At 42.7% G+C, this 27,951-nt stretch overlaps 1 protein-coding gene across 1 annotated transcript; it reads left to right on the top strand.

The window, feature by feature from the left end:
* Positions 1 to 425: 425 nt before the first annotated feature.
* On the top strand, positions 426 to 23,746 carry FZD7 (frizzled class receptor 7). Its single transcript, XM_058708918.1, has 3 exons — positions 426 to 2,290; positions 11,579 to 11,660; positions 23,595 to 23,746. Exons 1-3 carry the CDS (start codon positions 572 to 574, stop codon positions 23,600 to 23,602), a joined length of 1,809 nt encoding a protein of 602 aa, XP_058564901.1. The 5' UTR covers positions 426 to 571; the 3' UTR covers positions 23,603 to 23,746.
* The last annotated feature ends 4,205 nt before the right edge of the window (positions 23,747 to 27,951 follow it).

Below are 27,951 nucleotides of genomic sequence, written 5' to 3'. Positions count from 1 at the left end.
AACTTGGGGGCCGAGCTTTTGGGGCTGAAGAAGGAGCGGGGGAGTAGAAAAGGAGACGAGGAGGAGGCGGCGGCGAGCAGAGCCTGGAGGCGAGGAGGCGGAGCAGCACCGCCGAGGAGGCGGCCTCGGCTAGCAGGCGGCGGCGCCGGGCTCTCGGCTGCCCCGGGCCGGACTTGGTGTGGGTGGCGCGTGCGTTACTGTGCGCTGTGGGTCGAGAGACTTGAGCGAAGTTTGAAGGGTAACCGGAGACGCTTGTTGCTCCTCGCCGCAGAAAAAGCCACACCGTTACGTCGCGGCGGGAGAAGGCCGTCCCCCTTGGCGCCCCCGGCCCAGGCAGACGAGTTTGGGCTCCCCGCGACTGATTGAGTGCTGGGCGGAGACGGCTGAGGCGCCCACGCGGCGCGGGCACCCCAGCTGCAGCGCCCTCAGCTCCGCGCCGCCCACGGCCCGGCCCCGGCGCCGGGAGGACTCTCATGAGCCGGGCGCGGCCGCACCTCCCCAGATCCAAGCCTCTCTCGGCTGCCTCGTCGCGCTCCTCCGGCTGAGAGCGCCGCTGCACCCGTGGCCGGCGATGCGGGGCCCCGGCGCGGCCGCGTCGCGCTCGCCCCTGGGCCTGTGCACTCTAGTGCTTGCGCTGCTGGGCGCGCTGCCCGCCGGTGCCGGGGCGCAGCCTTACCACGGCGAGAAGGGCATCTCGGTACCGGACCACGGCTTCTGCCAGCCCATCTCCATCCCTCTATGCACGGACATTGCCTACAACCAGACCATCCTGCCCAACCTGCTAGGCCACACGAATCAAGAGGACGCGGGCCTCGAGGTACACCAGTTCTACCCGCTGGTGAAGGTGCAGTGTTCTCCCGAGTTGCGCTTCTTCCTGTGCTCTATGTACGCACCCGTGTGCACGGTGCTTGATCAGGCCATTCCGCCGTGCCGTTCTCTGTGCGAGCGTGCCCGCCAGGGCTGCGAAGCGCTCATGAACAAGTTCGGCTTCCAGTGGCCAGAGAGGCTGCGCTGCGAGAACTTCCCGGTGCACGGCGCCGGCGAGATCTGCGTGGGCCAGAACACGTCTGACGGCTCCGGGGGCCCAGGTGGCGGCCCCACAGCCTACCCCACCGCGCCCTACATGCCGGACTTGCCCTTCACCGCGCTGCCCCCGGGGGCCGCTGACGGCAGGGGCCGTTCTGCCTTCCCCTTCTCGTGCCCCCGCCAGCTCAAGGTGCCCCCCTACCTGGGCTACCGCTTCCTGGGCGAGCGCGACTGCGGCGCCCCGTGCGAGCCGGGCCGTGCCAACGGCCTAATGTACTTTAAGGAAGAGGAGAGGCGCTTTGCCCGTCTCTGGGTGGGCGTGTGGTCGGTGCTGTGCTGCGCCTCGACGCTCTTCACCGTGCTCACCTATTTAGTGGACATGAGGCGCTTCAGCTATCCCGAGCGGCCCATCATCTTTCTGTCGGGCTGCTACTTCATGGTGGCCGTGGCGCACGTGGCCGGCTTCCTGCTGGAGGACCGGGCGGTGTGCGTGGAGCGCTTCTCAGAAGACGGCTACCGCACGGTGGCGCAGGGCACCAAGAAGGAGGGTTGCACTATCCTCTTCATGGTGCTGTACTTCTTCGGCATGGCCAGTTCCATCTGGTGGGTCATCCTGTCGCTCACTTGGTTCCTGGCAGCTGGCATGAAGTGGGGCCATGAGGCCATTGAAGCCAACTCTCAGTATTTCCACCTGGCGGCGTGGGCCGTGCCCGCTGTCAAGACCATCACCATCTTGGCCATGGGCCAGGTGGATGGGGACTTGCTCAGTGGGGTTTGCTACGTGGGCCTGTCCAGCGTGGATGCGCTGCGAGGCTTCGTGTTGGCGCCTCTGTTCGTCTACCTCTTCATTGGCACGTCCTTCCTGCTGGCCGGCTTCGTGTCGCTCTTCCGCATCCGCACCATCATGAAGCACGACGGAACCAAGACCGAGAAACTGGAGAAGCTCATGGTGCGCATCGGCGTCTTCAGCGTGCTTTACACTGTGCCGGCGACCATCGTCCTGGCCTGCTACTTCTATGAGCAGGCCTTCCGCGAACACTGGGAGCGCACCTGGCTCCTGCAGACTTGCAAGAGCTACGCGGTGCCCTGCCCGCCTGGCCATTTCCCGCCCATGAGCCCTGACTTCACTGTCTTCATGATCAAGTACCTGATGACCATGATCGTGGGCATCACCACTGGCTTCTGGATCTGGTCCGGCAAGACTCTGCAGTCGTGGCGCCGCTTCTATCACAGACTCAGCCACAGCAGCAAGGGGGAGACTGCGGTATGAGCCCCGGCCCCTCCCCCACCCTCCCTTCCCCCATCTCCTCCGAGGGGGAGAGGCACGGGAAGGAGAGAACTGCTGGGGTGGGGGTGTCTGTAACCTCCTTGCCCTCCAAGGAGAAGGGACCTGGAAGAGAGATGAGATATGTAGATTTGGGACGAGGGGTGTGTTTGGATAAGGAGGTCTGGGTGGAAAAACGGTTTGAATGAAAAGACTTCTGGCAAAGACTTGCAGGATGATGATCATGATGATGATGATAACGATGATGTTAATCACGTACGGTATGGGCCGACCGGGATCTATCAAGATTGAACCCAGCAGAGATTGCTCTGAGTTCTTCCCGGCTCCAGGGCTGAACTGGGACTGTGAGCGGTTCCCCTGCTGCAAGACAAGTGGCCTGTCCTCACTCCTGTGAGGCCCGGGTGAAAGGTACAGCTCTGTCTGCGGCAGCGGCTTTGTTGGGAAAAGGGAGGACTCCCTGCGGTGTCCTTGTCAAGCGGTGGTCAAACCATAATCTCCTTTCACTGGGGCCAAACTGGAGCCCAGATGGGTTAATTTCCAGGGTCAGACATTACAGGCTCTCCTCCCCTGGCCCCTCCCGCCTGTTTTTCCTCTCCTACGCCTTTCAAGTTCTTGTAAAATAAGCATTTGGAAGTCTTGAGAGGCTTGCCTCCTCGAATCCTAATGTGAGGATGCAAAGAAATGAAGATAACATTTCGAGATGAGGCAAAGGAGACAAGTAGTAGGTATTTCTGCTACTTTTTTATTTCCTGCAGAAGGCAGAAGGAAGAAAGAAGGGTGTTTTATTTGGTTTAATACTCTGAAAAGAAGTAATGACTTGTTGCTTTTCAAAACAGGAGTGCATTTTTCCCCTTGTCTTTGTTGTAAGAGACAAAAGAGGAAACAAAAGTGTCTCCCTGTGGAAAGGCATAACTGTGAAGACAGCAACTTTTATAGGCAAAGTAGCACAAATCAGAGGTTTCCTTTTGGATGTTAATTTGGCTGAGATAAACATTCCTTTTTAAGGAAAAGTGAAGGGCAGTGTGCTCCCATACCCCAATCAGGCAGAGGTTCTGACTCGGCTAAAGGAAAATGCAAGGGGTTTTGTTGTATTTGTTTTAAATAAATGTAATTCAGAACACATGATCCTGTCTACAGGCTCTGTTAAAATGTTCAGGGAAATCTCTCCCTTTATTTTTTTTTCCTTCCTATAAACCTACATTTAGGTTTTCTATTTTCTTCCAATTTGAATCCTTCAAGATAAAAGGAAAAGAATAATACCCTCAGCCTCCATAATAAAGAAGTTAAAAAAAATTTTTTTAAGTAAAGAACCATTTTTGTCCTGTTTTCTGAGTTCCATAAATCCGTTTATAAAACATCGTGTATGCTGACCCTGTTTTTGTGTGGCTGGGTGGGGAGGTGACCTACAGAAATGATAATGAATGAAGCAGACAATTCAAACCATGGGTCCCATTTTTAAGGAAAGTCATTAAAAGAAGGTAAACTTCAAAGTAATTCTGGAGTTCTTTGAAATGTGTTGCATGACTTAAATTTATTAATCTTAAATCATGTACTTTTTTTTTCTATAATAGAACTCTGATTCTTTTGCATAATGCTCTAAAGCTGAGCAGAGAATCATGGGAGCTAACTTTTACTCCACCTTTGACACCACCCTCCAATCTTGCAACACTATCCTATTTCTCAAAACAAGTTTTAAAATGCTGTTTTAAACAGTTTTCAGATCAGAGAGGGTACTGTCAGGAGTACAAGTTACTTTATATATGTAATGTTCACTTGAGTGGAGCTGCTTTTTATATTAAAGTTAACATCAACCTTGTGTTTCTTAAACTTCCAAAATGGTCTCATTTGTCAGATTTAAAACTCCCACTATACAGTTTTTGGCATCTTTTGTGTTATATCTCTTGCATGTGAAATTTGTAAAATAGAGACAAGTGCAGTATGTATATTTTGTAAATCTCCCATTTTTGTAAGAAAATATATATTGTATTTATACATTTTTACTTTGGGTTTTTGTTTTGTTTTTCCTTTAAAAGTCTACAAGGAAGCCCCACTTTATCACATGTACAGATCACAAAATAAATTTTTTTAATACAAAGTGAATGTTTAGTTTACAATTTCTATATATATTTAAGCTAAAGAACAGAACTTTGTGTTATGAAAAGAAGGTGTGGAGGGACACCATTGGATCTGTCACGTAGATGTTCTATATTAGTGAAGTCTTATTGCCTTTTAAAATATAGTGTAATGAATGCTTTATCTGTCCTTTAATTTTTTTTTTCTGTTGTTGCTGCTTCCTGCCTACTACCACACTACCCTTCCACACAACCCTAAGCCTTTTCACATCTTGCTTTGGATAACTTATTAACTTACTGAAGGTACAGAATAAGCATCTTTTAGAGAGGTGCTATCTGACCCTTCAGAGGTGCAGAACATATTTGAAACAGGACTAGAAAACATTTTTGGTCTGCTTTTCTGGTGATGTTTTTCTTGGGAAGAATTCAGTGAGTTCTTCGTGTTTGTGTCTGTGTGTGTGTGTGTGTGTGTGTGTGCGCGCGCGCGTCTTTTTAATTGATGTTTTTGTATTCTAATACACCTTACCTAATTTGTTAATTCTTAAATCCTTTAGGTTCAGGAGGCTGGTCAGATGATTCCAGTTAATAGCAAGGGCCTTTAGTATGGAGGCTTCTCAGCTGTAGGCTTCACTCTACCTTCTAGGTCAACCAAAACAGAGGTCAAGTGATTCCCCGAGGTGGCAGTGACTCAGCAGCTCCGGCAGGAATAGACTCCATGCCTGACCCCAGGATGGCCTCAAGCCACTGAAGCTATTCTTTTCTCTGGTCTGAGAGGCTAACTTTGGAATCAGATTAGACTGAGAAGCCTTCCTAACCAGGCACTTTGATATTAAACAGTCCCTCAGGGAAATGATAAAGGCATTCTAAATACTTCCAATTCCAAGAGCCTCACTAGCTTTAATTTTTTTTTTTTTTCCACTCTTCTCTCTTCTTTAAATCAGGTGCCTATTTCCTGGCTTTTCCTAACAGTCGCTCCATTCTTGGGCAGCCATCAAGACCCAGCAGCAGACTGGATGCTGCTATTTATCCTTCCCCACTTCAGCTCTAAGCTTCTGTAGTTCTAAAGCTCAACAGAAACAGTTCCGTTTTTGTTTTAATTAACAGGCTTGCTCACATGGCTGGCGTGTTTTACAAACACGCAGAAGGAAAACCAGTGACAGTCCTCACCGGGAGGAGGGAGCCACACCGCTGCACTCTGTGCAGAGCATCTTTTAAGATCCTCCTGGGTTTTGAACATCACAATGAGTGTGAGGTCATCTGAATCTGTGAAGATTTTGGCTTCAAGGAAGGAAAAAAATAGCGACTTAAAGTCTCTTCAGGTTTATCCAGTTTTTGCTCATAAAATGACACCTTTTAGGTTAAAGCATGCCTCTTTTAACACCACACTAATACCGCCTGTTAAGAATGTTTGCTTTTAGAGTAGGTGGAAGGCTCCCAATGGGGTTTTTTGCTCACAAATTAACTGCTAAAGGCACTTAGACCCTTGTGTGGGTAAAGCAGTGTGACTGCTCCTATAAATGTGTCCCCTTACTCTTTTCAGAGCTGCTTCATCCTGAAGGACGCCCAAAGATTGAAGAGCGTTGGTCTTTAGTGAGGGAACAAAGACTGTGTATGAATAAATTACTACCTGCTTTTTTTGTAAGCAAAGATAAAAGTGTTCGGTTTAATTCTTTTCACATTGGGATGCATCCTTACACAGTTGACTCTTACCTAAGAATTTTAGAAGCTCATGGATTTTTAAAGAGGCACATCTTAGCAGAAAATATGTGAGAGAGAGTGCTTGTGAAAGGGCATGTGTAGAGTTTAAAACATTGGCAGCAGTTTGGTGTTAATCCCTAGATAAGGAGCAGAAACACTTGTGAGAATTTTCTGTAGTTTATAAACCAAAATTATTCTACACAATAATCCTACGCAACATGTAATGTTTTTAAGTGGGTATGTGGGAAATTATGGCAATAAATAAATGTGCTGTTGACAACATTTTGTAATTAAACAATTTTTTAAGTGCTCTTGATAAAAAATAGTGATATTAGAAATTCTTTGGGGAGAACTATAAGAGGACAGCAGCTGTAGGTTTGAGCCCTGTAATTATACTGGGAAATTCTCTTCTAACTCTCCCATCTTCAATTTCACTGAAAAGGCAAATGGCTATTTATAGATGGTATATTTTTATATATGTATATGTGGGTGGTGAATAAGGTCTACAGGGCTCCAGGAAATCCTAGAGGAGACCACAAGCACACCAATGTGGACTTAATTCATAGGCCTATTCTCTTTTTCTCTTATTTCACCCTTAGTGGCATTAAACTGATTTCATAAAACTTGCTTCTTCAACTGTTTTCAATTTGTGACATTTTTTACATCTGAATCTGTATTCCTCACATTTCATACAAAAATAAACTAGTTAAAAGGGCACCATTAAAATGTCCAGTGTTTTGGGGCACCTGGGTGGCTCAGTCAGTTAAGTGTCCAGCTTCAGCTCAGGTCATGATCTCACTGCTCGTGAGTTCGAGCCCCATGTCAGGCTCTGTGCTGACAGCTCACAGCTCGGAGCCTGGAGCCTGCTTCAGATTCTGTCTCCGTCTCTCTGCCCCTTCCCCACTCGCTCTCTGTCTCTTTCTCTCTCAAATATAAATAAAACATTAAAAAATAATAAAGTAAGATGTCCAGTCTTTGATAACCACACATTGTATCTCTTATTCTCTTTGGTTGGAAAAAAAAGCTCAGTCACTTGTGATTTTCTCAATCAGTACAAAAGTGGTAGAAAAAAGGAAGTTTGTCTAAGACAATGGTGGTTTACTATAAGTGATCCAGTTCAAGAAGTACTGCTCAAGAAGTCACTATATAAAAGGTGCTCTGATGGGACTGGAAGGGGACTAGAGGGACACAGATAAAAGTAAGAAAGACAGTCTACCTGGAATAACTTGTGACATAATTCATGGCGAGTAGGGTGTTTCCCAAGGAGGAATAAGCAACTAATTACATTTCTAGACAGAACTTGGTAAGTGTCATTATAGAGGTTCAAGTGCTGTTTGGAATAATATTTACTTGACGTATGGTGGCATTTACTACTTTTTAAAAGCTGCTTTCACATTCATTATTTGACTATCCTCATAATTACTATAAGAACCCTTCAATATATAATCATTCCTACCTTATTTTATTTTTTAATTGATGTTCAAAGTACTGTAGTTATATGACAGAGATGTTTTTACTTATTTATTATTTTTTTAAGTTTATTTATTTATTTTGAGAGAACATGCAAGCCAGGAAAGGGCAGAGAGAGAGGGAGAGAGAGAGAATCCCAAACAGGCTCTGCTCAGCATGGAGCCCAATGCAGGGCTCAATCTCACAAACCATGAGATCATGACGAGGGGCCAAATCAAGAGTCAGACGCTTAACCCACTGAGCCACTTAAGCACCCCTGAGATTTTTTTTTATTAAACTAATCTCTACACCCAATGTAGGGCTCGAACTCAAAACCCCAAGATCAAGAGTCACATGCTTCACTGACTGAGCCAGCCAGGAACCCCCATAATAATTCCCATTTTAAAGATGAAGAATCTGAGAGGCTCAGTGAGGTGAAGTGACACCTGAGGAGAAAGGAATCATTCTCATGGGTGCTCAGATTCTGAACTCAGTGCACTTTCTATAATATGCCACACAACCTGTCCTGAAAAGTGCTAGTTCAGTGGTAGGAATGACCATTTAATTGCAGGGGCAGGAGGGTGTCCAGCAAGAATGCATTTCCCAAGAACCCAGATTATGTGATCCATAATTTGTGCACTCTTATATTGGTTTCTTCACCTCTGTGGGTCTTGCTTTCCTCATCTGGTGAGGGTAACTTGTGAGACAAAGGTCTTCCTCCAGCATCCCGTGATTCCAAGCAGCCGGGAGGAAGTATGAACTGGCCCACCCCTTTGTGGATCATCCATAGCTGGTTTGAAATCCCTGTTTTGTTTTGTTTTCTTGTGTTTTTTTCCTGTGGGCCAGTATGTCTTACTTTCTAGCCAACCAAGCCAGTGTGTGCTCTGTGAAGGAAAATGAGGATTACATTGACCTTCACAAGCCCAATTCAAAAAGTAAAATCATTACTGTATTACTATATACTGAAGCTAAAATGTAACTTTTGGAGTTGTCTAGTCTCTTGAACTGGCTACTGTGTCATTCCTTGCTCTTCTTCATTAGCAATTGCATTCTGCCATCTGATAATTCATCTTCCTCAATACCAAAGGGATGTTATTGCATGGAATCTTGGTTTCTCTCAAAGACCATGTCTTTATCACAACCAGGTTGGCTGCAGTCTTGTTATCCTGGAATTGCTGTTGCTGGGTGTTTCAGTGCCAAATCAACATTTTATGTGGCTGAAATAATAGGACAGAGGCTCTTGATTTGGATCAGTTACACTCAGCCAAAAACTTGAATGCTTCTCCAGGTCATTGCCCCTAAAGTCTTTTTCAGAAGACTTCAAACTAACAAAATTAAATGGAAGCTATTGTGAGGAATTCAAATGTACTTTAGCTGGGGAGTCTGCTTCACTCTGCAAAGTCCTTTTCGGGAGCTCAAGTCCACCTCTTTTGCATTTCACTTCCTTTAATGCTTCACACCTGCAAATCTCTTTATGTATCTTGACTCTGGCATCAGATTCAGCTTGGACCATCAGAAGTGATCTCTGAGAGATGGGCATTTCAGGAGCAAGAAAGGGCATTTAGGAAGCAGAAACAAAGGCAGGGGAAGATAAAGTTCCATACAGTCCATGAATGAAAACAAGCTGCTCAAATGATCTTGGTGAGACAACTAACTAATTAGTAGTAACTAATACTACTCACCTTTGGAAAACTTGTTCCCCAAACTTCAGCTTGGCCTTGCAGAGGCCAATTCAATCAGAGGGAAAATCATCTTGGGGAGGGTATGACAGGACAGGGAGCAGGAAATATAGTACCAACAATGAAAGTTTGTATGGCATAACGTAGCCCCAATTATATTTTTTAATTTCCAAAGAAAAATAAATGGCATGTAGGATTTAGTTCCAGTTTCCAGATCTGGGATAGCTGGAAGGAGAGATGGGTGGCAGCTGGTCCCTGAGGTATAGCAGATGTAGGGAACAAGTCCTGGAGCTAAAATCATGAGTTTCTTCAGTGCCAGCAAATTGTTTCTTGAGGAACTAGGACGTGCCAGGTGCTGTGTTAGGCCTTGGGTGTAGCACACTGACTTCTGGAAGGTGTTGTCCTTTGTTGAACCTTTGCCAGAGGTAAGCACACACTCCTGACCTCACTTATTTCCCACACCAGCCTCACAAATGGAGATTGAACCAAAACACCATCTTTTGTGTTACAGATTATCTTTCTCTCCATGATCCTAAAGTACTAACAACAAATGAGGAGCAGTATCTTTATTTTACTTTTATTTTTTTAAGTAGCAGTATCTTGATCACATTCTGAAGATGGGAAATCAGTGAGGCTAAACACAGCCTGTTCAGTGTCATGAGTAATCACAGGCCAGGCCACACTGAAAGTTCCACCCAGGTCTCCCAAAGATTCTGACTCTGGCCATCTTTTCCACAAAGCAGTATGCTTTGAAGATGTGGTATGGCCAGCGGGAGAGAGACCTAAGAGGGAGAGGGGAGTGACAAGTGATTTGGACCAGCTTTGTGAAAGGGAGCGTGACTGTACAAATATGTTGCCAACAACAGTGAAGATTGGCCCTTCTTACTGTGTTAATGATCATTACCTTTATAACTGCTAACATTTATTAAGCATTGACATTATGCTAAGGTCTGAGTATGATATAGTATGGTAGTTTTAATCTACACAAAGTCTTAACCATAGTACTTGGCATCTAACAGAGGTCAGTACACATCAGCACTATTGTTATTAATATATAATTATTTCATTTATTCTTCACAACAATCCTAGGAGGTAGGTATCATTATTCCTCATTTTACATACAAGGAAACTTGGGCTCTGAAAGGTGAGCCACAGACCAGCAAATTGGCTATAGCTTGTGCCCCTAATCACCATGCTATAAATATTTACTGAGGCCTTAATGTCTTCCATTCTCTATTATTCTTTTTAATTTAACCCAGAATTGAAGAAAGAATAAGTGAAGAAAATATTTCACATCAGGACTGGATGGAATTAAGGAGGGCATTTTCAGTGCTAGTCCCCAGAAAATTTGGGGGTTTTATTTTTTTTTTTAAGTGAGAAGCAGAAGACTCATAAATGCTGTTTGAATTCTAGAAGGCTGGGTGCTCCCTGTTCTTGCATATGCTTCTACATTGGGGTTCAAGGGCCTGGCATCAAGAATGAGCCTGAGAAGTACTTCCCAGAAATCACCAGAAACCATTTGGAAGGTTGGACTAAGAGTCCCTCCAGAGATTTCCTCCATTGCTATGGCTTCTGCCCTTGCTCATTCTAGCCTGAGGATCAGGACACAGACTTAGTGAGAAGGTTTATGCTGCTTACAAACCAAGAGCCCACTGAACAAGAGCATGAGAACAACAAACCTTAGCAGCATGGAAACCCTCTTTCTAAAGGTCTATTGGAAGAATCACAAGAATCTTCACAGTATTATTATCATATATACCATAGCAGTATTATCATAATGAAATGATAAGATGATAGCTATCCTTTAATGAGTGCTTACAATGGGCAAGTTCTGTGTTAAGCCCTTACATCAACTCACTTAATCCATACATTATAAGGTGGAAATTACTCTCATTCTCATTTTACAGACTCTTAATATGGAATTCTGGAATCAACCTGAGCATTAGCATTGAACATGAGCTCAAAAGAGAGCGTGTTCAAGCACCCCACTCTAAGTACCCTTTTATTATCCACACTTTACAGAAGGAACAACTGAGGCACAGAGAATTTAGATGGCCCTTAAGGTTATGGAATGGGGAATAATTTAGGTCTACCTCCCATTGGAGTGCTCTTTAACAAACAGGAAATGATTTTGGGGAAAGAGTGAAAACAATTCCAGAGAACACAGTTAAGTTTCTCTTCTTTCTACCACTGGCTCCAGGAACTGTGAATTTTGAAGGCAACACTCTTTTTGTTGTTGTTCTTTTAAAAAAACAAAAAGCAAACAAAAACCCTCAAGAGATAATTTCACAAGTTCCAACAACAGCAAATCCAGTGCGTTTGCAGAGAAAGAAGTGAAACATTGCCTCTCTCATGATGCGTTTTTGCAGGCTTGCAACATTTGCCAGCAAGATAACTGGATTTCCAAAAGAGGGAAGGGTCCAATCACAGGAGACTTTATAGCAGAAACAGGTAAATAAGCAACTCAAAAGGTTTTGCCAGTACAACTGTTTGCTAATCTGCTAATTAAGGCCTGTGAGTTAGATATGATGGGGATATAGAGTCCATTCTTTAGTTTATGGGCCTAGGTGAGCTTTACGTTGCTTAGAAATTATGGATTTCTTTCATAAAAGAAATGAAAGGTTGGTGGTGGTGGTGGCGGCTGCAGTGGTGTGTGTGTGTATGTGTGTATGCAGACTATTTTAAATAAAAGGGGTCTTGTGTGTATGAGACGGTTCAGACTGGTCTTTGATGATCTAAAGGAAGGCAGACTTAAGGAGAAAAAAACCTAAATGTTAAAGTGAGATCTTTTTTCATTTAATTTGTTTTTAAAAAACTGTATCTCACATGTACATCTCCCCTCTTTGTCTCTCTCTTTCTCTATCCTTCACAATTAACATTGAAACACCATAGTTATAGCTGCATATCCCATTGGTAACTTCTGGGTTTCATTCCATGAGGCTTGACATAGATGTCAAATGGATGCCACTTGACACCCTTGCACAAAGACACATACCAGCCTAAAAGGAAACTATGTAATTTTTGGCAGAATTCATTCTAAGGATGATTTGTTGCCATTTTCATCACCATTTGCACTTAGCATTTCCAAGGAATTAAATTTGTAAATAGCACACTTTTTTAGGGGAGAGTCAGTCAGTGCTGTAATACTTGGCCTGCAGTGCTCTCAGCTTCTAGCATAGCATGCATTTGCCAGTGCTCCCTGTAGCATTCCTGAAAAGCCAAATGGCTTGATAAAGTCAAAGGAACCCCAGAAAATGAGAACAAATGTTTCAAACCAAACCATCCTCTCAAGTCACAAGGAAGTTTCATTTTACTGTTAGTACAAGTGAGTGACAAAAAAGAAGGTTAAAAAATAAACTTTCAAGTTCTCCATTCAGGTCCTGCTTAGGGGATCTCCCCCTATAAAAGTGGATTCTTACTTTATTTAAGGTGGGAATCTATTTCACTGTAAGAGTTAAATGGAACAGCAAGGAAATTCCGTTAGTTCATCTCTGATGAGAGAAAGGTGACCGACAATTCCTCTATTCATTAAGTGGCTTTTGGTCCACAAGTTGTACAAAATGTTTACTTCAGATAACTTAAGTCTCCTTTCAGTTCACACCACCACTATTATATATTTATAACTGCTCCGTGTTTGTCTCTCAGGATTCCCCAAATCTGTCCAAGCAGTTCAAGTGGCTACCGAGAAAAATCTAAATGCAGTCTTTGCTGTCCAATCAGAATGCTGTCTCAACTGCCTTTTCTTATTTTTAAATTAAAAAAACACAATTTTCTGTTCGTCAGAACACACCAGGTTTGGGCTCTGCTTATGAATGGAAATACTCAAGTTTTGGGGTACCTCGTTGGCTCAGTTGGTAGAGAATGCAACTTTTGATCTCAGGGTCTTGAGTTCAATCCCCACATTGGGCACAGACATTACCTTAAACAAACAAACAAACAAAAATAACTGCTCTTTAAATAAAAAAATAAATACTCAATAGTTTCTACCTCCAAGGCACTTACAGCATGTATAGAGGTAAAATTATTGTGTCTCTTACTCTCCTGTCCTGGACACTTGATTTAAAAAATGAAAGAAAGAAAGAAAAAAATAATAAAAATTAAAAAAAAATAAAAAATAAAAAATGAAAGAAAGGGTTAGCCTTTTGCATAGTATCAGACTTCAAGAAAAATTAGAATGGAGCTAGCTAACTTCATTCTCCTTGGGGACACTTCTTTTAACCCAGAGATCTTTCTTACCTGTCACTCTGAACCAAGAACAAGGAAACACAAAGATGGAATGCATTTTAAAAAAAAGGAGAAAGAAAAAAGAAAAAGATCAAAGGGAAAACCCAGCAAAGAAAGAGAGAGAGCAAGATAGCAAGAGAAAATTCTGAACACAGCACTGCTTCTGAGCCCCTGACACCTTGATTCAGTCATTCCTTCTACAAATATTAGTTGACTTTCTATTGTTATTCTCATTTCCTGTATCCCAGAGTTATAATAAATGGTAACATTGAGGGTTTTGATGCACTAGGCACATATGTAGAGTGTACTAAGCACTGTGCACTTCTTATCTGATTCTCTCCAAACTCTCTGAGATAGATACTATTATTCCCATTTCCCTAAAGCTGAGCTATAGGGAAGTTAAGTAACTTGCCAAAGATCCCTTTATTTCTACACTGTATGCATTTTTCTCTTTCTGCTTTCTGCTTTTTTTCCCCCCAACCCTGAGTGCTGAATTGTGGGTATCCATAGAATCAACTGTTTCTTTGAAATATCACTAAAACTGTGATTAACTTCTCTTGGGATTGTGAAATACATTTATTCCAAGTCATGTGTTACTTATTAGCAGGGAATTAGACCCTGCTTTTCCATGATCTATGTTCAATGACTTCATCCCACACGAGAGGGTATCACAGGAGGATCATGGTCACCAGTGGGGAAGCTTATACACTTGAGGAGCCAAAGTGGGTTTGATTTAGCTCACCTCATTGTGTTCTTACATAAAAGGGGTTGCAGGGGAGCCCAATAAGAGCCCCCCACCGGGGCAAAGTGACTCAAGAGTTACAATATCCAAGTCCAGATGACCCATTTAATGTACTCCTCAAGTGTTCACCCTGTGTCCAGTCTCTAAACTCTCCCTGAAGATGAGAAATTTGAGAAATAACGACAGATTCTCTAAGAAGTTTGAGAGTTGTTTGGAAAAGATGAGTTAATTGCTCCCTCCAAGCATGAAAAAGTCACCACTGTTATTCTGGTTTGGGGAAATAACTTCAGCTCACTTGTTGAGTGCATAGTGCTAAAATGGTCAAGGGACACAAGAATGTCTCACAGCCAACCTAGGCTGTCACCTCCCAGCTTGAGATGTCCCTTTTCCCAACCAAGGCATCCTGGAATGTTTAAAAGTCCACCCACCAACACTGCTGTTAGAATAAGCAAAGCAGGCATCTCTCTATCAGAGAGCCAGTTATTGTAGCTCCCTCTATGGGACTTGCCTCAGAGAACAGAGGGTGATTACAAGCGAAATCATGCTCCCCTGGAGTTGTCAGGCTTCCCCTACAGCCCAACAGGCTCTGGGCATTTAAGAAGCATCGTGGACCCCTAAGACAAGGTCAGTGGTTTGAGATCCAACAGCTGGTGCTATATATTTTCCTCAGCCAGCAACTGCAATTTATCCTTGGCTCTGTCCTCTCCCTTAACCCCTCCAGTCGGCCAATTAACTTGGATTCTAGTTCTTCCCCATGACTACCATTTCTTGCTTAGATCATGGTAATAGCCCCCTAACTGGTCTCTCTACCTGCATTTTGGTCCCTCCTCCAATTCATCTCCACCCTGTGCCAGAAGAAATCATGGTACATGTAACTATGACTGTCTCTTCCTCACTTAAGACCATAAGCAAAGCATGCAAGTCCTTCCATGATTTCTGCCTACCTCTTCAGCTCATCTCCCAACATTCCTGCTCTGCAGAGAGTACTCTGGTAATGTTGATCTGTTCACAGTTGCCCTACATACTCATGTCACAAATTCATTTTTTGAGGAAAGAGAGAATTTGTAGCTATTTTGACCACAGAAAGTTAATCAAGCTCTGTAGTGGATGAACTCCAGCTCTCTTGCTCCCTGCAAAAATAGACAGGAATGTGGGCTCAGAAGAAAATCAAAGTGAAGGCCTAGATACCTCCATAATCACCCTGGGACATTCCTACACCACCCTGGGACAACTAAAGGAATCCCAACAAGAAAGAACACTACTGGGGGAACCACCAAGGCTGACTGAGTCGGCTCAGTCAGTTGAGCGTCTGACTTCGGCTGAAGTCACGATCTCACGGTCAGTCAAGCCCCGTGTGGGGCTCTGTGCTGACAGCTCAGCACCTGGAGCCTGCTTCAGATTCTGTGTCTCCCTCTCTCTCTGCCCCTCCCCCAGTCATGCTCTGTCTCTCTCTCTGTCAAAAATAAACAACAACAACAAAAAAAAAAATTAAAAAAAAAAAAGAAGGAAGATTACTGGACTAAATAAATAAATAAAAATAAAATAAAATAAAAAAAGAGCATTAAGTATTATTACACCTAGGCAGTGATTTTTCTTATATTTACCTTCTAGTCCCCAGCACAATATCTAGTACCTGGAGATGTTCAGTGTATTGTGTTGATAGTATCCACCCAAAGTTCATGTCCTTCCCAGAACCTCAGAATGCAAACTTATTTGGAAATAGGGTTATTGCAGATGTAGTTAATTAAGTTAAAATGAGGTCATATGAGAATAGGGTGGGCTTTTAATCCAATATGATTGTTGTCCTTACAAGAAGAGATAGAAAGACACTCCAGGAGAATGCCATGTGATGACAGAGGCAGAAATTGGCCTGGTGTGTCTACAAAGCAAGGAAATCCACGGATTGCTGGCAACCACCAGAAGCTAGAGGAGGCAAGGAAGTGTCTTCCTCTAGAAACTTCAGAAAAAGCATGGTATTATTGGTACCTTTTTTTAAACTTCTAGCCTCCAGAACTGAGAGAGAATAAATTTCTGTTGTTTTAAGCCACCTTGTGTGTGGTAATTTGTTACACCAACCCTAGGAAAATAGTATACTCAGTGAATAAGTCTGTTGGATAAATAAATACAAGAATAAATGAATGGGTCACATCTGGAAAATTATTTGGAGCCAAATAATGTATTAGCACCCTTAGAGATATGATTTGTATGTTATCAGCCAAAATCTATTCCCATTGCCCCATGACCCCATAACTAGATTAGAGCTGAATGCATAGTTGGAACTCCAAAATACTAGTCTTTCTCTAGACTGGCTACAATACCTTGCTATAGCTAGAGAACAAAACTAAGAACCCAGAGTTCAAGGAATCACAGATCCTTTTGAAAATCTGATGGAAACTATGGGCTGAGTCCCCAGAAAAATGCAAGTGCATTCATATATGCCCAAGACTTCAGGCAATTTCCTCCTACCTCCCCAAACTCATTGAACCAAGATTTGAGAATTCCTAAATTAGAAGATACAGGTAGAATGTTTAGGAATTTTCACCAATTTTTTGGACACATGGAAAACAGAGAAAGGCAAGTTCCCTGTTTACGCCATGCCATGGGGTGTCTGGGTGGCTCAGTCGGTTAAGCGTCTGACTTCAGCTCAGGTCATGATTTCCCCATTTGTGGGTTCAAGCCCCACATTAGGCTCTGTGCTAACAGCTCAGAGCCTGGAGCCTGCTTCAGATTCTGTGTCTCCCACTCTCTCTGCCCCTCCCCCACTCATGCTCTGTCTCTCTCGCTCTCAAAAATGAATAAATGTTAAAAACAATCTAATAAATTAGGTCATGCCAAATCAAGAGGCTCCCATTACTTGGAATGGGTTCAGATGGCTCGTCTAAGAGTCATAATGGACCACAGGAGAGCAAACTGGCCTGGAAATGTAGGGACCTGAATTCCATTAATTTAATGGAATTCATTTAATTCTTTCATTCTTTCTGTCTTCCATTCACACCCATACCACTAAAATAAGGTTGCTTTTAGGGTCAAAGGACAGGTTAATGAGATAATGTTGGTAAAGCACTTTGCCCTCAGGAAAATGTTGCTTTGTAAACATGAGATATTATTAGACTTTATCAAACTTCAGCCCAGCCAGCAGTGGCCCAGACAGTGGTGAGTCCTCTTTTTTATTTACTGTTTGGCCAAATTGGGTTCTTTCTCTAAGGCAGACAGTTGAGGTCTCCTGATGGCTGGTATAGAGGACCCTGATAAGTGGACCCTATCACCTCCCCTTGAACAGTGCAAACAGATCATTTGACTACATTTGATCAAAGTCCCCATCCTTTACCAAAAGGCCCAAATCTCTTTGTGCATACATATTAAAGCAATAATCTTTAGGGAATTCTTCCTTTCCTGTGTGTGTTAATTTCAATGTGAATTATTCAAATATATCAACAAGAAAATAAATTTTATTTCATGTTTGGTGGTTGTGATTTTTTAATTACTTCTTAGGAATGATTTCATAGAACTTCCCCCTTTATTTCTGCTGTTCTTGGCCAATTTGAAAAAGGAGAAAAACATGATGATCACTGGTTTCAAAGACATTGTTTTTAGAACTTATTAAAAGTAATAAAAAGAAAAGAGTAATTTCTACAATTAGCAAATTGTAGTCAAACTTAAATGTTTCAGACTAACATTTTCTAGCCTCCCCCCCAAAAAAAAGGGGGAAAAAAAAAAGAAAGGAATTGCTTGAGTTCTATGGAAATTTGTTTTAAAAAAATCTCAGGGGAGCTTTTTTCATCATCAGAATTGACAAGGACAGAATGAACTGAGAAAAACCTAAAATGACAGCAGTAATTTTCATCAACATGAAGATGACATAGAATCTTAACTCAGACCCTTAAGAAATCCCACTACAAAGGAAAAAGAGTTCTCCCACAATTACCCACTCCTCATGCACACATACTAAGGGTACCTGACAGATGACATTAGCCAGTGCTCTGCATTTGGTCAAATACCATTTCACCAAATTGCACCAGTCAGACTTATTAACCATAAGGATGAACTTGCAAAGAGATTGTTGAATCCTAATGATAGAGTATGAGAATCTTCTCTTCTTCCATCCCTCCTCCCTCTCCATCTCCCTCCCTCCTTCCTATTATGTACCAGGCACTGTGCTAAGTAAAGGTTAATGACGTACATTCTACTACCTATAAGTTCAGTATTTAAATCATTTAGATTGCAGATCTTGCAACTTTTGGATAGATAGAGATTTACCTTGGGAAGAGGAAATTGTGTTTGGTGTGGTGGGGGACTGGGGGAGTGGAGGAGCAAGAGAAGGATAATTTCTAAGAATGGTTGCCTTTGGAAGGTCCTATTTGAGACACAAGTTTGAAAGGTGAAATTATTTTCTACTGCTAATATTCTCACCATTTTGCTTCCTCCCCTTTTCTCTCCAGTAAATCAAATATTTACCAGTTACTCAGCACTATCTTAAATGACCCCCCAACCTATGATACATGATCTATGTGTATCCGGGATACATGTATTTATATTACAGGCAGTAAAGGCATGGTAGTCTCCAAACTTTGCCTCTCAGAATACTGTGTCCTAAGAACATTTATGTCTCATCAAAAGGAGGAAGAATGAATGAAAGAGAACCCCAGTAGGTTTTAGAAAAAGTATACATGAAAGTTGTTTAAATACATATTTAAATATGCTAAAAATAGCTCTGATTGCAGGAGAAAATTAATTAAAGTAGACGAAAAGCTTCTAATCAGATTTATGCTATATGATCCTGTAATTAGACCTGGCTTTTAGGCCATCCTAATAAGTTTATTTGAAAAGGAAGAGAGATCATTGTTTATTGGAATGGCAATAATTTGGGTTTCTTTAATTGACTCCTGGTGTGAATACGTTGATGCCTGCTGTTCTCTAAGAGGCAGCATGGAAAGTTTCCAGGAAAAGTTCACATTCCAGGGGCGGCTTTGGAATCTACTTTCCACTGCAACCCAAGTCTGCCATTGGGGCTTGAATTCATCCCAACAAAATGCCAACTTTCAAAGGCAGCCTCACCAGGCAGCAATCATCATGGCTGTGCCAGGGGGCTGGATAAGGAGCCCAGTTTTGAGCTGGGCCATCAAGGTAATAGAGCGCATTTCCGAAATCTTACCTTCCCTATGTCCAAAGCACTAAAAAGCACAAAGGGTGCCAAAGGCTGTGACTTCAGGAGCCAACAGTCAGGATTTGTAGACAGCATTAACATTCTGACATTGTCAGCCACAAAAGAGCTGCAATGAAGGGGGAGAGAGGAGTACTAGATCTTTCTCCTCCCAGAGCTCCCAAATTCCCAAAAGCAGTTTTGTCAGTTGCCTGCTAGAAATGAGTACATTCCATAGGAAATTAATAAGGTGCAAAATAAAAATAATCCATAACTCATTTGAAAGCAGAATGCATTTTGAAGCCTCTCACTACTTTAAGTGCTAGTAAATCGATGTTTTCTTTATAGGGCGTTTTGGTCAGAAAGAAGGTAGAGACCCCTGGGTGGCTCTGTTGGTTAAGTGTCCGACTTTGGCTCAGGTCATGATCTCACAGCTCATGAGTTCAAGCCCCACATCGGGCTCTGTGCTGACAGCTCAGAGCCAGGAGCCTGCTTAGGATTCTGTGTCTCCCTTGCCTGCTTGTGCTCTGTCTCTCTCTCTCTCAAAAATAAATAAAGATTAGAAAAAAAATTTTTTAATAAAAAATTTTTTTAAAAAGAAAGAAGGTAGAGAAGAGAGGTCCTGAAAGAGGAAGTGGGGATTTCAAATCCTGGTTTGACCCTGAAGACCTAACAGATGACCAACTCTCTATACATGATCATAATGGCAACTCTCCTCCCTTCTTCTAAGAACATCCAGCATGCAACCCCACCATGTTGGTATAGCACTAATCATGGCCCTTTCCCTGACCCAGTCCCCGTGAACATAGTTAATCATTTGAAGGTAGGCATCTGACCCAAGCTGGGTCACATTGAGCTTTTCCCAAGGAATTAGAACTGGAGCTAAAGAAGAAGTCAGTCTCTCTCTGGGTCTCTGGGCTGTGGGATGTAAAGTCCAAGAGCCATTAAATGCCATCTCACTGGCTTCAGAAATGAAAGGCAGAGTAGCATCCCAGTACCATTCAGGTCCCTGATTCTGCTTGTTCCTGAGATGTAGCTCAATGTCATCACCATCATTCTAGTTAACCCTTTTGCTTAATCTAATTTGCATTGGGTTTCTGTCCTTTGTAACCAAAAGAGTCCTGACCGATAAAACACACCTTTCTGTTTAAAAAAATAAATGTTTAAAGAAATAATTAGAATAAGAAAATAATTAGGATGTCTTTCTAATAATCTTCTAGGTCTTCTTCCTCTTCTCCTCAGGATTTTCCTGATTTTTACTGCCTAAAATGTCTCTTATCTCGGAGAATATCTGATAGTGCCAACTTCTAAAGCATAGTGGTAACTGGGAAAGAGGTGGGAAATAAAGCAAATGAAAGAGTAGATCTGAAATGCATTGAGGACACCTACCTGGCACCTCCAGAAGGACTGGGTCCAAGTCCTCCAAGAAGCAGACACGAAGACAGGATTAGATATGCAAGAGATTTATTAGGAAAAACACCTGTGAGGGAAAATGGGGAGGGAGCCAGGAGAAATGTCAGACTGGGGACAGGTCTGACCTTGTGAAGGAGAGGGGTAAAGGAGGAAAGTTAAGATGGAAGTATCTTAGACTATTTTGCAGTTTTAAGAAATTCTTTTTTTTTTTAATGTTTATTTATTTTTGAGAGAGAGAGAGTGGGGGGAAAGGGCAGAGAAAGGGAGGGGGGAGGACAGAGGATCTGAAGCAGGCTCTGTGCTAAGAGCAGAGAGCTCGATGCAGGACTCGAACTCACAAACTGTGAGATCATGACCTGACCCTAAGTTGGACACTTAACCAACTGAGCCACCCAGGCACCCCAGTCCTAAAATATTCTTTAAAGGTTTGGCAAGGCGGGGGCGTCTGGCTGGCTAAGTTGATAAAGCATGCGACTCTCGATCTAGAGATCATAAGTTCAAGCCCCATGTTGGGCATAGAGCCTATCTGGAAAAAAAAAAAAAAAAAAAGTTCGGCAAGGCAGCCAGGGAGTCCTTGAGACAAAGTTACCCACCGGAGGAGTCTCCCATCTGCAGTGTCTCCCAAGAACAAGCCTGCCCGCTACAGTATTGCTGTCATACTCAGTCATCAGCTAGGAGCAGCCTGTGGGAAGCTTGGAAGCAGGACAACTGCAGTGATGGATTTCAGAGCAGGCAACTGGGGCCCTCAGTCAATTATGCTCTGCACAGTTGGAGATCTGAGAGGTACTTTTTCATGGTCACCATGGTCTGCCTCTTCTCTCCACAGGGCCTCATTCAGCACCTATTTCTTCAATGTCCACTTGAATGCCACCCGCTCCTCTGCCCTGATTTATACAAGCAGAAGTAGTCTATTCCTCTGGATTCCCACAGCATTTGCTCCATCCTTCTCTTACACAACCTAATACTTTCTACCTTCTGTTACTTTCTTGCAATACTTTCTATTTTATATTGTGAGTGATATATGCGGCCCACCCAGATACAACTAACCCCTGTAAGCCACTATTCTATTAGGGGACCAAAGTGGGAGTAGAGGCTGCTTACTTTATTTGCCTACTCTGGGCACTCTAATTTTGACCTGAATACTCAGAGTTTACCTCATTTAGGCAGTTGCTTTATTCCCTCTAGTCTCAGACTCGTATTTGTTCACATCTTAACATTTCTAAAATTGGGAGGCCACTTAGAACTTATGTTAAAAGAAATTTGCCACCTGCTGGCAGGAGAGTAAGTTGAGACAGAGCTGTTACTGTCTGCCCATGGGAGGACTTAGCACGGCATATTTACAATAAGTGAAGCAAATATTTATTGCTGAAGGCATGACTACACTTTCATGTTTTCTAGCAAAACAACAGCCAAGCACTCCAGAGGACCCTAGAAGAGGATTGCCGGTCTACACAATGGGCATAGTAATTACATACAATAAAAACTGACAGACATCTCAGGAGAAATAGCAGAATTTTTAAAGTTAAGTTGGTATGATTAACTCATTCATCACAAAATGATTCTCAGGCACCAAATATTTTTTAGAACCTTCTTTATAACTTTCACAAGAAGCTGTTTACCTTGTAGAAAGGGTTAATTTAATTAACAGTAGAACAAAATTATGAATTTAACCAAATAGGGAATACAAATGAAACCCTGGTATTCTACAATATAGCTAACAATTAGACTGCCTAAGCCTACATTTGCTAAGAAAGTCAAGATCACTAGGCCAGGTGATAAAAAGCAGAGGATCCTCATGATGTTATCTATGCATAACTGTCAATGGTCACAAAGGATTCAGAAGAATCCACAGGCTGAATCTGAAAGAGGTTTGTTCTTGGGGTGCCTGGCACAGTTGGTAAAGCATGTGACTCTGGTCTCAGGGTTGTGAGTTCAAGCCCCATGTTGGGTGTGGAGATTACTTAAAAGTAAAACTTTCAGGGGTATCTGGATGGCTCAGCTGGTTAAGCTTCCAACTCTTAATTTCAGCTCAGGTCATGATCCCTGGGTTGTGGGATTGAGCCCTGCATCAGGCTCTACAATAAGCACAGAGTCTGCTTAAGACTCTCTCTCAGAGTGCGTAGGTGGCTCAGTCAGTTAAGCATCCAACTTTGGCTCAGGTCATGGTCTCATGGTTCATGGGTTCGAGCCCTGTGTCAGGCTCTGTGCTGGTAAGCTCAGAGCCTGGAGCCTGCTTCAGCTTCTGTGTGTCTCTCTCTCTCTGCCCTTCCCCCGCTCGCACTCTGTCTCTCAAAAAAATGAATAAATGTAAAATAAAAATTAAAAAAAAGACTCTCTCTGGCTCTCTCTCTCTCTCCCTCTCCATCCCTCTCCCCTGCTCTGCTCTGTCTCTTTCTAAAAAAACTAAAAAACAAAACAAAACAAAAAAACACTTTAAGAAAAAAGTAAAGAAGTTTTTCTCAAACATTGAGTAAGGTACTGAAAAAGAATGTACAAATAAGTGTTATATTTATAGTAGTCTTTTCCCCCTTAAAACCTGTTATTATATTATCAGTGTATCTAAAAATGTATGGCATCTCGAACTTGAGGAACTAGGGTTACTATAATAACAATGGAATAGTTCTTCAACTTTTGACTTTAGGTTGATGCCAGAATGATTTGTTAAGAATGACTAAATGCAAACACTGTAATAAGAATTCTGTACAGTTTAAATATTGAGTTGGCAAAGCTCAGTACCAATGGTCGTCAATTTGCTGGTTCAATTTATAATGGTTCAACTTCAATGTTTCAACTTTATGATGATGTGAAAACAAGGTACACTCAGCAGAAAGTGTGCTTAAAATTTTTAATTTTGATCTTTTCCCAGGCTGGTGATATGCAGTATGATATTCTCTCATGATGTCTGGGCAGCAGCGAGCTGTAGCTCCCCATCAGACCATGATCAGGAGGGTAAACAACTGATATGCCAACCACCATTCTCCACCCATACAACCATTCTGTTTTTCACTTCCATTTCATTATTCAATAAAATTGCTTGAGATATTCAATGCTTTATTGTAAAATAGGCTTCGTGTTAGATGATTTTGCCCAGATTTAGGCTTATGTAAGTGTTCTGAGCATGTTTAAGGTAGGCTGGGCCAACTGGTGATGTTCAGTAGGTTAGATATGTTAGTTGCATTTTTAACTTATAAAATTTTCAACTTACAATGAGTTTATTGGGACTTAACCTCATCGTAAGTTGAGGAAGATCTGTATATGCATCACAATTCACTCTCCCTCCATTGCCTATGGGAGACATAACTGATCAGCCATGGAACTCCTTTTTGCTAGGCCACAACTCTGCAGAATTATTCTCAATCAAGTGTTCTAGGAAGCCACTACCAACTGATTGGATTTAGTACCGAATAAAAAACCTGTTTGCCATCCCTATGTTCTTATATGGAATTATCTCCAAAGAATATACAAGGGGTTCTGACACCAGTCTCCTCTCTCTGCACCCTGAGAGATTAGTGAAAGCTTACAATAGCATGGCCAAAGAACCATTTGCGGTTCAGCTTGGAATCTTCTTGCAGGTTCTAGAATCTATAGACCTAGTGTCCCACATTGTTTTAAGCCACCCCACCCTGTTACTAATCACAAAAAGTTGTGATTTTCTTCCTTAAAATATGCCCTACAATGCTTGCTGCCTGTTCTGCTAACTAATGAAAATGGCAGTGTGGTACTTCATAAAATTTAACACTCTCACCAAGTGTTCTGTGTCTTAATTCTCTTGGTCTTTAATCAGAGTGTGCGATCCTCTGTTAGGAAGGATAAGAATCACTTCCTGCTTAGAACTGAAGCTGAAAATGTATCCCTTATTTCAGGGTAGCTTGAAATTTTTTGTGCTATACCATCAAGCTCCTCCTGGGGAAAAGCAACTCAGGGTATTACTATTTAATCATGCCAAGCCCAGTAACATATAGGCTTATTGGAGCATGTCTTATTTTCCCTTGCTAGGCTGTGAGCCTCCTGAGCCCAGGGACTGTACTATTTATGTATCCCAATTATACCATCTTATATCAAAACATTCATATAGAAGGTGCTCAATAATTTTTTTCAGAAAGGGGCTCAAAGGGGAGAGAATTCTTTTACAGTACTGGGTTACATCTCCATTGTAATCTGTTGTGACTCTTGGATCTGAGGAAGGATTAGAAGAATTTTGTTTCTATAAATATTAACCTCCTCATCTCCATCCCCAAGAATCCCTGATATTCAAGGAATTCCTCAGCCTAAAAAATAAATAACCTTTCATTTGCTTCATCTATGGTTCTCAATGCTGGCTGAACATTAGACTCACCTGGAGAGCTCCTAAAAATCATAGTACCAGGGCCCTAGCTCAGAATAATTTAAGCAGATTCTGTGGGGGTGAGGGCACTGTCACATGATCTCTCCTAGTTTGTGCAACAGCCCCACAGGATAGGTGCTATTATTCCCATTTTCCAGGTGAGAAAACTGAGGTTCTGGGAGGGTAGGAATTTTCCCATTACACATCTAATAGGAGATAGAACAAGACTGGTCCCCAAATAGCTCCCAAATGTGTGATGTTTTTGATAAGTGCCCTCCTTAACATATTTTAACAACATGTGAGGTAGTGCCACTGAAAGCCCTTGTCCAGCTAAGCTGTGGACAAGCTGGCATCAGATACAGAGAGCCATTCATCCACACACAGCAGCAGGAGAGGACCTTCACTTGCCCAAGCAGAGCAGGCACAAACCTTAACTGTCTCTGAATTGTGAACTGTCCTGTTACATCTCAGCACCATGACCAGGATGACTGTTTTCTCTTGAGAAACCATAAAGTTAGGGCAGCACAAATACTAGGGCTGGATGGCCAGCCAAAAGTCAACATCTTTTGTAAATATTCTTGAAGTTTGAACATTTTTAGTTCCTGAATGATGCTGCTATGTATTTAGATTTCAGTGAGTGTAAGTGCATGGGATAAGGTTTGATTTTTAACAAGATAAGATGATTTAAATGGATTGATATGGGTAAACCAAAAGTGAGAACAGCTTGCCTTCTTTCTCATCCCTACTTCGGTACTTTCACTTGATATATTCCCTAGACAAAACAAGAAAACTCAAAGCAACTCTCAAGAAGACTAAAGAATTTCCTCTAAGAATGCCCATCTTTATTAAATAATTTAATAAACTTTTTTCCCCCAAATGTTTCACAAATGGCTACTTTTTCCTGCTATTCTGAAGCTACTGAGACATCTTGGGGTGGGCAGAGTCGCCGCCAGACTCCCTGGGTTATAGTGGAGGCAAACTTCTTTCCCCAGCTTGTGGCTGACTGGGGACAAGCCTTCCACAATATGGATTTCGTTGTTTGAACTCCCTCAGCTCAGCAACGCCCCTTGTCAGAGCACAGAGCCTATAGTTATATCACAGATCAGCCCAGGAAACAGCTAGTCATGAATCACAGAGGCTCATGGATTTCTGCCGAACAAAGAACTTCAGCTCTGGGAAACTTTCTGGCTCAGACTTTCTCTCTCTCCCAGTGGTAAAGCAGGTAATTTCCAACCATCCTGTAGAAAACCAGTGCAAGGATCACACAAGGCAGGTGTATTCAACCCAGCCATGGCTTTATCTTCTCACAACCACAAATGCTATTTTTCATACCAGCTGCATCCCAAACCCTGAGTTAAGATGGTGATTAGTGGTGGTGGTGGGCGTCTCAGTAGGAGCTTTCTTAAGAAGAAAGGGCTTTGATTGAGCCAATGAAAGCTGTTGCCAGGGAACCAGATGCCATGAACAGGCCACTCCAGCAGCGCAAGAATACAAACCGGGAGTGCTGGACTGAGCATTAAGTGTACTTGGCAGCCGAGTCCTACAAGGCCTGTTAACCCTTTGTGCACCTATGTCTAGACAGTGAATCAGGAGAAGGATTATTGTAAAATCTTAAAAGCCACTCCTGCTCTCAGTATCTCCCATTGGAAGGCATTATTGCAAAGATGTCCTCCCTGCTTGACTAACAACTCCTCCGGGACACCTGCTTTAGAGTAGGTTGGCATCAGAGGTGGGCATGACCGAGGGCTGGCTATGAGCATGAGGTTCTACAGACGGCACTGCTCATATCTGACCACACTTGTTACATATGACACGATCCAACTTGTGATAGAGTTTTATCTGGTCTTTTGGCCCCTGGGGAAGGAATTCTGCTGCCTCAGGTGAGTCTGTTCTGTGAGATGAGAAGGAAATACTTCTCTTCTTCCTTAAATGTATACTTACAGAGTAAGCTGCTAGAAGTTGGCAGCCTCTTCCCCATTTTAAGCCTGTTGCTTGGAGGAGCGTGGGCACAGGCTGGCTCTCAGGAAAATGGGGGAGCAGGCAAAGCTGCTGTGGATGGATCTCCCAACCTACCTCCCAAGGGATGCTGTCCTCAGTCTTGCCCCACTTTTTCTCCCGTTTTCCCTCATTCTTCCCCCATCCATCCCAAATTCAGACATCCACTCTGGGTCCCATTCCTACACAGTGTGGTTAATTCAATCTCTACAGAGGGACTTGCATTTTAACTCCATTCTCAGGAAGACCTGACTTTCCCAAAGGAAACTATAAAAATTGAATAACAGGCAGGGAGGTCATCTGTGGGCTAGGGGCTCATGGGTTCACAAGATGACCTGTAGCAGTGCCTCGGCCTTGAGATGAAAGTTTTCCCGAACCCAGGCTCCCTGATGCCCTTTCCTCTTCCTCAGACTGTCAGTCCCAGCTCCCTGGGGCTGAGGGTGGGGACGCATAAATCTGGACATCAAAACTTTACCACTGTGGGCAAATGGTGGGAAGAGAATTTGTGTATAGCTTGGGTTACACAATACATATGTCCCTGAAAAAAATATATGGTTTATACATCAAATTAATATTTCTCTAAAATTATTAGCAGATAGCTTACAATTTTTACTCTGTGGTGGTTATAAAGTATAAAAATTATTCTCATCACAGAGTTTAGAGAGTGAGCTGGAAGCCAGGTGACTGAGTAGTGTCTGTGCAGCCCAACAACTTAGACTTATTGTCTACTCCACATGAGACTCCTTACCATGAGGAAATGACTTGCAGAATATCATTTTGTACAGTAAAACCTCACTACTATGTGCTAATGGTGGAGAGAGAATTCATGTGTATTCTAAATTATGGAATGGAATTTTTGTTAAACGATAATTTCTATGCATTGAGCACATACTATATGCCAGAC

The sequence above is a fragment of the Neofelis nebulosa genome, chromosome 2 (assembly GCF_028018385.1).
Source record: "Neofelis nebulosa isolate mNeoNeb1 chromosome 2, mNeoNeb1.pri, whole genome shotgun sequence".
NCBI classification, from domain to species: Eukaryota; Metazoa; Chordata; class Mammalia; order Carnivora; family Felidae; genus Neofelis; species Neofelis nebulosa.
This window is presented reverse-complemented; position numbering and strand designations above follow the sequence as displayed.

Coding starts and splice junctions, on each gene's coding strand:
- FZD7 (XM_058708918.1), top strand. CDS start 572: ATGCGGGGCCCCGGCGCGGCCGCGTCGCGCTCGCCCCTGGGCCTGTGC. Junction 2,291..11,578: donor GCAGCAAGGGGGAGACTGCG/GTATGAGCCCCG, acceptor GCGTTTTTGCAG/GCTTGCAACATTTGCCAGCA.